The sequence below is a fragment of the Panthera leo genome, chromosome D1, assembly GCF_018350215.1.
Source record: "Panthera leo isolate Ple1 chromosome D1, P.leo_Ple1_pat1.1, whole genome shotgun sequence".
Classification (NCBI taxonomy): Eukaryota; Metazoa; Chordata; class Mammalia; order Carnivora; family Felidae; genus Panthera; species Panthera leo.
In genome coordinates, this window is record NC_056688.1 from 101,850,083 (window position 1) to 101,863,439 (window position 13,357).

The 13,357-nt window shown below is 39.5% G+C and overlaps 1 protein-coding gene across 1 annotated transcript; it reads left to right on the plus strand.

The window, feature by feature from the left end:
• Positions 1-8,929: 8,929 nt before the first annotated feature.
• Positions 8,930-9,874, plus strand: LOC122200293 (olfactory receptor 1002-like). The gene has a single exon (XM_042905826.1). It carries the CDS (start codon positions 8,930-8,932, stop codon positions 9,872-9,874), a length of 945 nt encoding a protein of 314 aa, XP_042761760.1.
• Positions 9,875-13,357: the final 3,483 nt, after the last annotated feature.

Consider the following 13,357-nt stretch of genomic DNA (forward strand, 5'->3'; position numbering starts at 1 on the left):
CCCTTTCGGGAGAGAAAAGTCATCTCCTTTGTGAGCTGTGCTGTACTGATGTGGTTTTTGGTCAGCTTGTAGTGACTAGCCTGTTTCCTCATGGCCGCCAAGCATGTGACCGGTACACAGCCATCTGCAAACCCTTGCCGCGTACAGTCATCATGTGCCAAAGGGCCCGTGTGCAGCTGGTGGCGGGGCCCTGTGCCATGGGTCCTCAAAGTGCCATTGTCCATGAGACCTTCACTTTTGCCTAGGCTTCTGTGGTCCAAATGTGGTCAACCACCTTTTCTGTGACATTCCCCCTTTTCCCTCCCTGGCATGTGCTGCTACCCAGAAGAGTAAGTTGGTTCTTTCCATTATGGCTGGATTCATAGGAATCCTGTGTGCCCTCAACATCCTGGCCTCCTGCATTTTTATTCTTCAAACCTTCTGAATATCCAATCTGCTAAGTGCAGGCAGCAAGTTTTCCCTGTCTGCTCCTCGTGCTTGGCTGCTCTGGCCATCACGCATGGGACACTTTTCTTCCTTTGCATACTTCCTCGTTCAAGTTCATCTCTGTACGCTAATAAATTCGATTTTGCATTCTATTCCACATGGATGCCCATGTGGAGTCTGCTCCTTTACTGCCTGAGGAAGACGGAAGTAAAAGGGGCATTTAGAGGGACATTTGTTAGGAAGAATTTTCTTCTGGGGAGGGAATTCGGACGGTGCTTTTACCAATGTTCAGGTGGAATTGCAAAACGTGTACTAAGAAAGAGGTGGACTAGACTTAAGGAGTTGTCAGTTTGAACATTGACTCTTCCCATTAGAAAGAGGATTAAAAGTCAACGTGCAGTGTTGGGTTCGTTTCCCGTGTACAACCTAGTAATGCGACAGTCTTCAATTTGCGTGTGCCTGGATATTAATTGGTAGTTACACTTTAATCATTCTTATTTCAGAGTGTACAGAATCATGACATGCTGGAGTTCTCTTTCAGATCGAAATAATTTTTAGACTAAAACTGTGCCATTTAAAATAAATTTCTCTGGCATTTCGAAAAGAAAAAAGGATTAAAAGAGGATAAATTCTATACCATTTCTGGTTCTCAACGTCTTACTTTGTAAACTGAGGGTAATAGACTCAATGTCATTTATATTACTTTTTTATCTAAAGTTCTGCGATTGTACACAATATGTCCAACTCCTATGAATGCCATCTTTTTATACACTGGGAAGAAAAGAAAAAAAGAATTTCCTGGCAATGATACCACCCATTTTCCCAGTTTTCCTTTCTAGGGACTTGTTCTCCATTTCCATTCCTTGATTCAATATATCAAATGCGAGAATTTACAACTCAGTATCTTATAGTCTCACACATCTTTGTTAAAAATAACTGAGCGCAAAAAAGTGTAATGAAACTATAACCCTTTAACAACAATACATTGAGGCCTTAGGTGGGAAATTGCAAGGAGGCCAATGTCATGTGTGGTTTGTACACAGATTAATCGATGATACATATAAGAGCACCTAACACATAGGAAGTTCTCAAGAATACATGTTAAGTGAGCGAGTGAACAAAACACATATAAGGCACATAGTTACTTTAAGTCCTAATTGTCATCTTTCTTAACAACCTGGACCCAGGTGTGGTTTAAGGTCATACGTCTTTCCACATCAACTTCATCTCATTCTTTTTCTGCTCATTGATGTCTTACCTCTTTTAAATTTTTTCCAGCTTTATTGAAGCATATTGACAAATATAATTGTAAGATATTTAAATTGCAAATAATGTAATAAGGAAGGTTTGATATACGTGTACCCTGTGACGGGATTCTCCCCATCGAGTTAAATCGCACATCCCTCACCTCACATAGTTGCCTTTCGGGGGTGGCGAGAACCTTTCAGTTCTACTCTCTTGGCACATTTCACTTCATACAATACAGTGTTGTCAACCACAGTCACCATGTTTTCCATTAGATCCTCAGGCCTTATTCATGTTACAAGGGAAAGTGTGTGCCTTTGAAGTCTTTTGCACCCAAGCTGTCGGAGGACCCTCATCACTCCTCTGGGAAGGATCACCCGCCAGGATTACTCTGCGTGCAAGTGCTTCTAGGTTACAGTCGAGTGTATTCCTGACGACTTTTATTTCCACTGCTCTAGCTGCTGTGGTACTAGCAGCCTACTCTGCTCTTACATGGGATTTTGGAACTAAAGTTGTCTGTCCTTTCTTCCACTCTTCAAAGGCCAGCCATGGCCATTCGTCTCCTCAAGCAACATTTGTTCTTTTCTCCTTTCTTTTGTTCCCTTTTCTCTGCCTCTTTTCCCTCTGTTCCCATCCTTTCCCTTTCTGATCTTTCTCATGAGATTGGTGTATGAGAGATGATGTAGATTGCCCTTGATTTTCTTTGTTTTTTTTTTTTTTTTGCCCTTGACTTTTGAGGAACTATCTCACTTCTAAACTGAGTCCTCCACAAATAGCCCAAATCATTGGCTCTATTTTTCTTTTTAATGTTACAGCATCTTGCATCTTCCTATGAGGAAACTCTTTTGTTTTTGCTTTTTTGAAGTTTTCTCTGAGACCTCAGATCAATTTCTTGGGTATTCGGAATGATTTGATATTTATCTCCCTGTGTTTGAAGGATAAGGCAAGCCTAGGGTCCTGCTAGTACTCCGCCATCTTATTCCCCCCCCACCCGCCCGTTTTTTGTTGTTGTTTTTTGTCCTTTGATGTCCTGAAAATAGCAAGTTTTCTCACTAAATGATCCATGATTAGACTTAACTCTCTCATGTGTTTCATGAGACCCTTCTTCTTTGAGGCTGGCACTCTTCTCAGAAAAATCACTTGCACACTATGGCTATTTGCATTAGTGCCTGTGGATTTGTAGGCTGGCTAAATCTAGGAAGGACCGGAAAATACTTTTATCAAGTTTTAAGCTCAGTCTCTTGCTTTCTTCCACATCAGGGTCACACTTATGGGTTGTTTCTTCTGATGGTTCATGGAATGATAATAAATGTACAATGTCAAATTTATTTATAGACTCTTAAGTCTGTAAAGAAAAATAATGGGTTTTCAGGGAAGAGGAGTGGGCCTATTTTAGATGTCGTAACAGGAGGACCTGTGATGCAATGTTTATCTAATGCAGCAATTTGACTAGGCCACAAACAAGCTCATGTGATTGTTGATGAAGTTAGTTGTCCTGTTTCTTAGGAGGTTGATCATATTTTCAGAAGAGGTTTTGTGAATGCTGACACGAGGACTGACACATTCAACATACATGGAGCCCCAAATATTTTCATGGCTGTGATGTTGAGGATTTAATCACATCAACGGTTTTGTGTTTTTTTTTTTTTCCTTTTAACTGATTTGCTCACTGATGTATCCAAAGCACCTGGAACATGCTTGCTACATCATGGGTAATCAGTAAATGTTGATGAATTGAATGAATACATACAAGGGTTTCCTATGAAGCCAAAATATAATCCAGCATTTTCCTCTTAACCCCTTATTCAATCTGCTTCCACCTCTGTCCCCTTCATTGCTGTGACAACAGGGGAAATAAGAGGGGAAGTTCTGGGTCAACCTCCAAGATTATCTGGTCTATCATCAATATGTTGTGATGTATACATTTAAATGGTCATTTAACCTCAGAAATCTCTGGTATTCTCAGAGTTCTCAGCTGTCATACTGTGCTGTCTATGGCTTCATGAATTCTACACCTCATAATTCAGATATATTAAATTCTGTTAACTTTACATAGCCGAAGCAAGAAATATCAAAGTGTAGAGAGTGAGAGAAGATAGTCTCTCCCATAAAAATGAATTCCTTACCATGACACTAGCTGTCATGATAGTAGAACTGAAAAAAAAAAACAAAACCCCAATATAATAGAAAAGGATATCTAAAAACAGATAGATGAGTAGTTTGGGAATTTATGCATGATATGTTTAGCACTTCACATTCCATTTTTCAGTTTTCTTGTGTAGGAAATTCACACCAGGCGTGACAATCGGAAAGATAACTATGGAGAATCACCCTATTAGATAGAAAATATAAGATAACACATTAGCAATTAGAAATGTGGCAGTAAATTCCTTATTGTAGTATAACTGGGATGGCAGGAAAATAGTAAAGCATTCAAGTAAATACTAGAGAAGATGGGAGAATAAAAGATTTATGTTCTTTTAGTTAGATCGTCTCTGCCTGCTTTCTGGTAGTTTAGTGCTACATACTGGTCTTTACCGTCTGGGGATCCTATTATCACCACGGACATTAGTTATCTCTGTATTTCTGTAACATTGTCTCCTACTGCCGGTCTGGTATAGAGAGAAGAGATACCACTAATCATATCAGTGAGACTAGTGTCCCATGTCTTTTCCAAAGACAGTAGAAATGGACTTGTATCTCTAAAGCCCAGTGATCTGTGCGGTGAGACCAAGTTTTGGTCTTTTGGGCCAGTCGTGATCTTGGTGGAAAATAATTCCAGAAGGTGTATAAGGGAAGAAGTCAAAGTTCAGCTAGGCAGTTGAGGCCAAGGAAGATAGATAAGCATTGTCCCAAATCTGGCTCTTAGAATTGAACCTTGGCTCATCTCTCTCTCATCCAGCTGCAAACATATCCATTCAGGTTTGATCTCCCTAGGATGGTCTCTGAAAGCATAATTTAATTCCTTTCCATTCTCACAGGAAGTTCACATTACCCAACACCTAGAAGAAGTTAATCTCCTGATTTCTGTTCCTGCAGCCACATTCTTAAAATTATGTGTCCACTTTTTAATGTCCTCATTGGTGTAAAAATATTAATTGAACACTTACTCCTTAAAGCACTATTCCAGAAGCTGGAGGTGTATTGTGGAAAAATGAAACAAAATTTATACTTGTTGTGATAGAGTGTTATGATGCAATACAAATTCAATGGTATGTAACGGTAATTGATTGAAGAAAAATAAACTAGATAAAGAGGGGAAGTGTAGGAGGGTTGGGGTGTGGTGAACTGTACTCTTTTACAAAGGATGATTAAAGGTGGCCTCCACGATGAGCAGAAGTCTGAAGAAAATTGCACAGATACCTGGAGGAAAATACAACAGGAGCCAAAGGACAAGAGAGGAAGATTCTGAGGTAGAATCCTGTTCTGCCTGTTCCAAAAATAGCAAGTGGACTGCATGAGGTGATGGCAGGTAAGAGAATCTAGATCTTTCTATTCATCCCCTCCATTGAGCTCTTAGGAGGACTAAATGGGTTAATACTCTCAAAGCACTTTGAAGAATGCCTTGCATAGAGTAAACTTCTCCTGTGACAAGACTGACGTTCTGTGGCAACTTTTCTTGTGTGTGTGTGAATAAATAGATGTCACCTGTTTTCTGAAATTCCTTGAAGGATTCCTTACTGCTTACAGATATAAATTCAAACTGCTTTGCTTCATGAAGTGTTTATGAAGTTTGATCCCAAACCCAGTCTTCTACCTTTGTATTTGAAATTTTTGTACCTCCAATGTCGACTGCTTTTGTCTCTCAAAAATTCTGTCCAAAGTGATAGCTCTCCTCTGCTGCATAACACCCCAATCCACCTTATTTTTATGTGCCTATAGCTTCCTTCCCTTGAGATTAGTCACAACTAAGAGACTCTTTTCAACATCTCTGGTCACAACGATCCTACCATCCTCGTAAGTCATGGACTGATCACGGGGTCCCTAGTGCTGCTGTGTGCCCAGACTCACCTTCTGATTACAAACTTTCTGAGACCAGGCTTAATTTTAGATTCTCCAACCTGCACAGCACCAAGGGCCGGTGCTCATTATGCAACAGGGAAGGCTCAAAACGGGATTTGGAAGTGTGTGAGGGGGTAGTCTCAAAGGGAGAGGTAGGTTTATTTTGTACAATGACAATGGATTCAAGTCACAGTACTGTTCTCTTGAGAGAACTTGAATATCTTCTCTATAGGCCCAATCTCCTGAGCTTTTGATGCCCTGAGGGACTTGGCTCCAATTTACACACAGCCCTTTAGAAAAATCTCTCTGATGTGTTGTGCAGAATGGAGTCAATGAACCCCGTTTTAAAGCGCTATTGGAATGCCCAGGCTTCAAGATGGTATCATTGTGTTGTTTATCTCCCTAGACACCTGAAGAAGCTGAGAAGAATGACCAGTCTACTACGTTTGTAGGGTAATTCATTTTCATGTCAGGGAATGCTACTTTCATAACTTACTATGACATAAGCAGGCAATGGCTGTAGGGATGTTTCTTCAGATGGGTACATTGAGTGAATTCCTAAATGGCTTTCAGGAGCGTAGGTATCAAAAAGTATCAAAAAATGATTTTAGATGTCTGGAAAAGCATCGTCTCTAAGCTTACCACGAAGAATAATTTGGTGCAAGGGAAACATTCCATCCGTGTCTCTTGCTTTAAATGACCTAACTTGAATGAACATGTCGGTTGAATTTTGTGTTTGGCATAGAGGTAGTGAAATGTGCTGCAAGATTTATGGCGAATGGGACGCTCACGGGAACGAAGAAGAGGCCTTGGCCTCTTTGGCTTTTAATTTCTTCACTTGCCCTACATGGAGTTTGAGAAGTAGAAAACAAACCACTGAATCTGCTGACCTGAATTCCATGCTGCTCTTACCCGAAGTCACACGCATATCTAGGATCACGATGGCTCTAAGCTAGAATTTTTGCGTTAAGCAAGGTTGGAAGAAAGAAAGCAATATGCATTTTGACAGTCAGAAACTATGGTTTTCACACGATAGTTTGAGTTGGTTGAGATCATAGATGGGGAAATTCTAGTTTCATCCTCATAAAATGTTTTCATAACCCAAATCTACTGTGGCACTGAAAACACTTTGTTTATATCTTCTTTGAGTAAATAGCAAATACACACATAAATGACCTGCAATGGCTTTGCATGTTTAGAAAATACTAAACTCTGGAAACATGTCACTAACTACAGTATAGCTTTTCTGACTATTCTTAAATTCTGCCCCACCAGACCTTTCCTTTCCAAGCTCCATTGCTTCTGGGACAACAGGAGTGGGTTTTCATTTCATTACTTCCTGTTATTCAACTTCCTGTTAAGCAAAACCCCTTTCAAGCTTTCTTACCAGGGAAAAATGTTAGAATTCTGTCGATACTTCTCCTGCCGCACAGCCCATTGGTATTTTTGTGTGATTGTGCTGTTGTAATCATGATGATTATTTCAACATCCAGAATGTGCGTTTGTCTTCCTCAGTTTCCCGTTTTATTTGGGTATTACCCTTACTTCATGTTTCTCTCACTTCCCGTTCATTCACCCCCCTTTTCTTTTATAAAAGAGTGTTATTCTGAGATAAATTTTCATAAGCAGCTTCAAAGGTAGTACAGAGAGGCTCCCATCCCCTTCACCCAGGTTTCCCCAATGGCTACATCTTACCAACTACAGCGCAGCATCAAATACAGGAAATGGAGATTGGTGTGATGTGTGGATTGCTCTACACCATTTTTCTTCATGTGGAGAGAGATTTGTTTAACCAACTCAACCATCAAGGTACGGAATTCTTCCATCTCTACATGGATGTCCCTGTGCTACACCTTTACAGTCGCACCTTCACCCTCCCTGCCTTTCCCAATCTCAGACAACTACTAACCTGTTCTAACTTTCTATAATTTTACCATTTTGAGAAGATAATGTAAAAATAGAGTTCTGAACTTTGAGATGGGCTTTTTTCAACTCAGTGTAATGACCTTGAGGCCCATTCAAGCTTGTATCTGTATCATATTTTTTCCTCTTTCTGACGGAATAGTATTCCCTGGTATGGACATTCCAGATTGTGTAACCATTTATGTGTGGTAGGAATTTGCGTTGTTCCAGATTTCTGGCCATTATGAATAGAGCTTGTGTCAACAAAATTTACAGGCTTTTGTGTGGGCATAAATTTTCTTTTCTTTGGGATAAATGCTCATGTGTGTCCTTTTCATCCCTAAATTATTGATTTTCTTTCCCAGCTCCTATTACTACTTAATTGGTTACAACACTTACTCAATATTTAAGAACTAGTTTATTCTTTGATGAACTAACAAATTTGATGGACTTTGATGAGATTAATGGGTACATACACCAATGGCTGGAGGAATGTAGCTGTTTGTAAGGTGTCACCAAGGAGATCCTGTGGAAGATTTTAATCCCTGGTCGAAGCCATCCTCCCAGGTATGAGCTTGCCCTCCTTTTTGGAATCACAAGTCTGTCTTTTACACACCACAACTGACTGTTTATCTAGAGTCTAAAGGAACCGGCAAAGAAGTTACATTTCTAATACCCTGAACCTACAGTTAGGGTAGATAAGGTATTTGCCTGAGTTCATAAAAATTCACATAATGCTTTTTGTCTAGAAGATGTTTCTTAAAGGATACTGTGTGCAATGTAGGAATTTTAAAAAATGGGATCTGGCACAGTTAGAGGACTTGCTTTAGAAGGTCACCAAAGGTCACATCGCGGTCTAAACTTCTGTGATTTTCTTCAAAAATCTTGTGATCGGGAATAAAGTCAAGTGCTGAGAGAGGTTCAGTGTTTAGTATCACACAGATAGCAAATACTGAGGATGGCCATTTGGAGGTAGAAGTCAAGAGTGTGATCTCTCAGTCTACCCTATGAACTTGAAAAATGTTGGAAGTTAAATTCAGTTTTTTACATTGATTTGTTTATTTTGAGAGAGAGGGTGCACGCCCGAGAGTGAGGGAGGGGCCAAGAGAGAGGCGAGGGAGGGAGTCCCAGGAGGGTCCATGCTGTCAGCTTGGAGCCTGACTAGGTGCTCAAATCCAAGCACCATGAAATCATGACCTGAGCCAAAATTAAGAGTCAGACGCTTAGCCAACGACTTAGCCAACTCCCAACTACCCAGGTGCCCCAAAGAAGTTAAATTCATTTTTAAAAACAATTTAATTATAAATTAATTGTAATGAAAAATCTTTCTCTCATTACAGATTAAATCAGAGAAATGGAATTTAGAAATCAAACTTTGGTGACTGAGTTTTTATTTGTGGGCTTAACAAATTGCTTCCAGCACCAGGCTGTTCTGTTTGTGGTGTTTCTCTTGGTTTATCTGGTCACTCTTCTGGGAAATGTGGGGATGATCACCCTCATTTGGATGGATTCTCGGCTCCACACTCCCATGTACTTTTTTCTCAGCCACTTGTCCTTTGTGGATGTCTGCTCCTCTTCTATCATTGGTCCCAGGATGTTGACAGACATCTTTGTGAAAAAAAAAGTAATCTCTTTCTTGGGTTGTGCTGCCCAGTTATGGTTTTTTGGTCAGTTTGTAGTGACAGAGTGTTTCCTGTTGGCCTCCATGGCTTATGACAGGTATATGGCCATCTGTAAGCCCTTATTGTATACACTCATTATGTCCCGGCGAATCTGTGTGCAGCTGGTGGTAGGGCCTTATACCATGGGTCTTATAAGCGCCATAACGCATACGACGTTTGCCTTTCGCCTGCCTTACTGTGGTCCAAATACCATCAATCACTTCTTCTGTGACCTTCTTCCTGTTCTCTCCCTGGCATGTGCAGACACCCAGGTCAATCAGGTTTTACTTTTCATCTTGGCTGGAGCTCTAGGAGTGCTCAGTGGTGTGATCATCCTGGTTTCCTACATTTACATCGTGGTCACTATCTTGAGGATCCGCTCTGCTGAGGGGAGGCGCAAAGCCTTCTCCACCTGCTCTTCACACCTGACTGCTGTCTCCATCCTGTATGGGACACTCTTCTTTATCTACGTACGCCCCAGTTCTAGTTTCTCCCTGGACATCAATAAAGTGGTTTCTGTGTTCTACACAGCCGTGATCCCCATGTTGAACCCCCTTATCTACAGCCTGAGAAACAAAGAGGTCAAAGATTCATTCAGGAGGACGTGTGAGAAGAAGAATCTTCTTCTGAGTAGGTAAACTAGATGTCATTTGTACTACAGATTGAGAGGTGATATAGACACAAGATGTAGGGCATGGGCTGGGTGATGGGAGTCCTACTTTTGTGTTAAGATTCAATTTTTATTACTGTGTGTCATTGAGAAGTGATATATCTTGAGATTACAATTTTCTTACTTGTTATTGAACAGAAATGAGTTTTAAAATGTTAAACTGAAGTACATGGATTATTGAACCCCAATGCTTTAAGAATACGTTCCGTGTTGGGGCGCCTGGGTGGCTCGGTCAGTTCAGCCTCCAACTCTTGGTTTTGGCTCAGGTCATGATCCCATGGTTTGTGTTCAAGCCCTACATCAGGCTCTGCACTGGTAGTGCTGAGCCTGTTTGGGATTCTTTCTCTCTCCCTCTCTTTCTGTCCTTCCCATGCCTTCTTTCTCTTTCCTCTGTCATAATAAATAAAATAAAATAAAAAATATTCTCAGTGTTTGTGACTAGGGTATGAGAGGCTCTTTGCTAAGTCCTGTTAAATTATTATTATGTTAGAATCATAATCAGTGACTTGACGCTACTTCTGTTTAGCTCACAAGGTGCTGAGATCCCTCAATTTTCTGGAAGCTTAGCCTTGACTCTTTAAACAAAAGCCAATAACAAGTATATTATGGTTAAAGATAGAAACTTCTACTTGCAAGGTAAATATGTCTTGGGAATGTAATATAAACATGGTGACTATAGTTAACAATAGTGTACATTTGTTTGTTGTTAAAAGAGCAGATCTTAAAAGTTCTCTTCACAAGAAAAAAATTAATAACTACATAAAGTTATTTATGTTAACTAAACTTATTGTGGTTATCATTTTGCGAAATATATGTATATCAAACAATTATGTTGTACACCTGGGACTAATACAATGTGATATGTCAACTATGTATCAACAAAATGAGAAAAAGTTAATTATTCAGGAAGTATGTAGCCATAGCACTCTCTAATAGCACCTTCCCGTTTGGAGTAGATAATTTGCAAAGGGCCTTTTACATTCCTGATCCTCTCTACTTATATAATACCTTGCTGAGATTTTGTCACTGTATTTACACTTATGCATGTAAAATTCAGAATGCATTGCAAGTCTTTAATAAAGTGTTGTCTATGCTCTAGTGATTTATTGATTTTTGTGTCCTAAGAAGGAGGTGAATTCTATTTTTACAGATGTTCAGCCTGGCACACATGAAGAATCAATGCCCATGACCTCATAACTTGGGTCACACTCTTATTTTTTCCAGGTACAATACTCTTTCAACCATACTTCTGTGTTTTGTTTTCTGGAATGTAGCAACAAATCCAAGAAATTAGCAGATAAACCATGTTTTGTGTAACCTATGACTCATTGAAAGCCACACTCTGTCCTCTCTTGAAGGCCTTTTTAAAAAAAGCATTTAATATGGCTCAAATTAACAACTCAAAACAACACATATTGGCAATGATGCAGAGAAAGGGGAACACTTCTGCACTGTTGGTAGGAATGCAAAGGGGTGCAGCCACTCTGGTAAAGAGTATGGGGGTTCCTCAAAAAATTAAGAGTAGAACTACCATATGACCCAGCAATTGTACTACTAGGTATTTATCCAAAGGGTACAGGTGTGCTCTTTTGAAGGGACACATGTACCCCAATGTTTATAGCAGCATTATTGACAATAGCCAAAGTATGGAAGGAGCCCAAATATCCATCGACTGATAAATGTGTAAAGAAGATGTGGTAAAGAAGATATTGCAACAACATGAATGGAACTAGAGTGTATTATGCTAAGCAAAGTAAGTCAGTCAGAGAAAGACAAATATCATATGATTTTACTCATATGTGCAATTTAAGAAACAAAACAGATGAACATAAGGGAAAGGGATGAAAAAATAAAAAGAGAGACAGAGGCAAACAATAAGAGACTCTTAAATACAAAGAACAAACTGATGGTTTCTGGAGGAGAGGTGGGTAGAGGGATGAGCTAAATGAGGGATGAGCTAAATGAGCTAAATGAGGTGGGTAGAGGGATGAGCTTAATGATGGGCATTAAGGAGGGCATTTGTTGGGATGAGCACTGAGTGTTTTCTATAAACTGGGTTTATAGAAACCCACTGGGTTCTACTACTAAAACCAATACTACACTGTATGTTAACTAACTTGAATTTAAATAAATAAAACCTTTAAAAAAGCATTTAATTTTAGTCCACTGACTTTGAAGGAGGTCAATTGCCTCTAAGACCTTAGAATATTTTGGCTTGTCTTTATTGTTTTCATCACGATTTCTGCCAGTTTTTGTGCCTGTGTTGGGTTATGACATGGGTCAAGATGCTATTTAATAAATAGGAAATGGGACTCAAAGAATGTTACAATCAATAATTAATTCAACAAATTTTTACATATGCCTCTCACGTGCCTGACACTTTACTGGGTACTGTTCACATTGAGAGGCAAAGTCCTCCTGGAGGTCAGGCTAGTGCAGTTGAAAGACAAACAAAGAGATTAAAAATGGTTATATACCCATGGTTATTTCGGTGATAAAGATAATCAAGGAACCAAGAGAGAATGTAACAGAATATTTTAGCCAGGGTAATAAAAAAATAAAAGCCTCTTTAAAGAAAGTAGGGATTGAGAAAGATGAAAGAAATTATTTTTACAGTACGGCTTTCCAAGGAGTCCAGAGGTCACTATTTGGATCATAAATGAAGAAAGGGCCCAGCAAAATAGTAACAAACCCTACTGGGGTGCCTGGGTGGCTCAGCTGGTTAAGCATCTGACTTCGGCTCAAGGTCATGATCTTGTGGTTTGCGAGTTCAGGCTCTGTGTCAGGCTCTCCCTGTAGATGAGATTAATGAAAAAGGATGTTCATGGTCATCACTTAATGCTTGATGCCCCAGCCTGGCATGTAATAGGTGTTCAATGTATGTTTGGTGATTGAATGAACAATAAATATATAGTCAAAACTATATTGTTTTATTCCATGAATGCTATAGCTTGACAGACATAGGCTCAATTATCAACTCTGGCCATGTTTCTTTGCATAGTTTATGGCTTATATGCAGATTTAAAAATGCATCTGAATTGAATAATATACATATGCACATAAATACATGTAATTATCTTCTGTTTGTTTTACTTCCTTGCCTTTCACATCTGATCTCCAGCCCGCAGGAGTTCATTAGTGTGTGTTGTGAAATGCGGTAATATTCCACTTGTTTTCCACGTAGTACTTAGAAATGACACCATACTATATCATTCTGTTTTTCCATTATTTCCTTTGCTTACCACACGTTGGTAGGGAAACTATCATATTTTAGGATTTAACAGGCATTATCAAAGTCAGTTATAGGTGTATACTTGTATGTTCTGAGTCATCATGTATATGAGGATGCTACTTATGTAGGGAGAAACCTGCTGTCAGGCAACCAAGCCACTCAAAGTGTACCTGCATTTCCAAAGAAAAATACATTAAAATTCACAAAACATATTTATTA

Excerpts from the sequence above, each read along its gene's own strand:
- LOC122200293 (XM_042905826.1), top strand. The coding sequence starts at position 8,930 with ATGGAATTTAGAAATCAAACTTTGGTGACTGAGTTTTTATTTGTGGGC.